The 2,367-nt window shown below is 40.4% G+C and overlaps 1 protein-coding gene across 1 annotated transcript in view; it reads right to left on the bottom strand.

The window, feature by feature from the left end:
* Window positions 1-2,367, bottom strand: part of LOC118324677 (isoleucine--tRNA ligase, cytoplasmic-like) — an 8,010-nt gene that overhangs the window by 4,403 nt on the left and 1,240 nt on the right. Inside the window, exons 2-3 of the mRNA XM_035657125.1 lie at window positions 641-835; window positions 92-178 (exon numbers count right to left, since the gene is read on the bottom strand). Coding sequence (XP_035513018.1) covers window positions 92-178; window positions 641-835 — 282 coding nt within the window. The remainder of the gene's footprint in view (window positions 1-91; window positions 179-640; window positions 836-2,367) is intronic.

Here is a 2,367-nt window from a genome sequence, read left to right as displayed (position 1 = left end):
GACAATAAGAAAAATATAGAATAAACCCAGATTGGATGCAAATTAAAGAAAGATGAGGAAGAGGAGTTTCTTATTAAGTCAGTGGTCTTACCTAGCCAGTACCAATCCATTAACAATGACATTCTTGAAGGGTGGTTTGCCAAACAGCGCAGTGGAGAGCACCAACAAGGTGTAGAACCTACAGCAGGATACAAGAAGATGGCACACAAGGTCAGGGTCACAAACAGGACTGAAACATTACAATTCATTCCTTTTAGGATTGAGAAAAACACATCTATCCATTATTATTCAGCCATTTGCTATTATTTCAGACTTATCCATTCAATAAAAACTATTAATTATTAAGTCTTTCAGGAACACACTCGTCCGCCTGATCAATCCATTAATGTTTTGCTCTTGTCAATTCCCCCGGTGAAATCAGAGCTCTATGTCTCAATAGACCTTTTTCACAGCAGTGACATTAATTAAAAGGTTCCATTTAGTGTAGCAGAGCCTTTCCAATAGCAGCACCCTGACTGTTTGACTTGAATGGAACTTTAATTCTATGTAATATGTTTACCCTACTATTTTATGTCAAAATGGCTGCAGGCAGGTCTATTCCTCATCTCCAAGTCTTTTTATCCATCCCTCCACAGCTTACCATCCCCTTGTCTGGTCAATGCCTTCGGCGATGAAGTCTGCTGGGAAAGTGTCCTCAAACTCCTTCCTGTTCTCGAAGGGGTAGTGGACCTGGGCGTAAGGCATGCTGCCGCTCTCAAACCAGCAGTCAAACACCTCTGTGACCCTCCGCAGCACTCCCTTACCGCACCGTGATGGGATTGTCAGATTGTCAATGCTGAGCAGAGAAAGTGTGGACAGAAGGAGGGAAAGGAAGAGAAAGGAGGTACAATTGTTTAGACAAATAGCAATACCAATACCAATTCGAGCAGCTCTGTTTTATTTTAGTGGGTTTTTTTATTGCCACGAGGAACTTTTAAAAACATTTGTACACTGTGTGGATCCAAGGGTCTACAGGGTTCTTGGCCGGAGTCCAAAACAACAATTTTATAATCTTTCACTGCTGGGAACGAGGTTTAAGAAAAGAACAGTGGTGCTCATGTTGCGCTGACACCCACTACAACAACGTTGGTTATTGCTTTATGCTTCAAGGATATGGATTAATTTAGTCCATATACCGACTCACTCAGATTAAGCCCATGAACAAAGTCATTGTTACTTCAGTAAAGTTATTTAAACTGAGGAAAACAGATGAACCTGGGTTATGTAATCATTACAAAGTGTCAGCCTGTATGAGGTGCCCACTAAATCCAGATTAAATCCATATGTATGGAAAGTTCCCTTAGTCGAATTCTGGGTAAATAGAAAAATATATCCAAAGAAAGGTGATTAAGCGCATTTAATTTATTTTTCCCTCCAGCAACAGCCTGGTACACATTTCTAGAATTATTAGCACTCAGGCCTATAAACCGTAGATTACACCTTTAATAATCTGCTGTTGGCCACTACAGCTGCTTCGCTGCAGTACTCTGCAGCCTATTGGGGAAAGGGAGAGTTTTTAAGCAAATATTTTCCCAAAACAAGTGCACTGCTGAGTACATTTTTGAGTAGTTGAATATACTTTTGTAGTGTTTTATGCATTAGATTTTGCTAAAATATTCGCTTTCCTACAATACGGGCAGAGCCATTATCTCTGGGATGTGGCCACTTCTATTGTGACTAGGGTTGTGCGATGTGACGATAGATATATACGTATATCATTTCAATACACATATGGTTTATTTTGTTGCGTCACAGATCACACTCTTCCGGAGTTCGTATGTGTTTTTAGGGGGAAGATGAGGCAGGTATGCAATGTAAAGCAAGCGTTTCTCTAGCGATCACTCACAAACTACTTTAATATGCGCACCTTGCTTTCTCACTCCCCAATACACACATGCACACACACCAGCTCGCCTTGCCTCTCTGTTCCTCTCTCTGGGAGTATATTTTCTTAGAAGTCACCCAAAAAAACACAACTTGAGTTTTGGATTTTTCACACACGATACAATTTTCACAAAAACAGATGAGACTTATGTGGTGGAGGCTTGCTGTTATTATCATTGTGGAAATTACCAAAAGTGAACCCAAAGTGGTACCAAATGCTTTACCTGGTCTGTGCTTGTAAAATATCCACTGTCTGCAATCTCTCTGTGTTTCTCTCACTACGTCCATGGTCGTGCGTTGCCCCCCTAAATTAAGTCTTGTGTGTGGACACTGAGACTACAGAATATTTTATAATTTGCATACTTTTTTTAAGACTCAAAGTCAGGATAAGTTAGCCTCTGTTGCCTTAACTGCCTAGACTATTTTAATAAGTCCCTTGCAAGC

Source organism: Morone saxatilis, unplaced genomic scaffold (assembly GCF_004916995.1).
Source record: "Morone saxatilis isolate NCDOM2014 unplaced genomic scaffold, NCSU_SB_2.0 Contig0, whole genome shotgun sequence".
Lineage (NCBI taxonomy): Eukaryota > Metazoa > Chordata > Actinopteri > Moronidae > Morone > Morone saxatilis.
The sequence above is the reverse complement of the archived record's forward strand: the minus strand, read 5'-3'. Positions and strand labels throughout refer to the sequence as shown.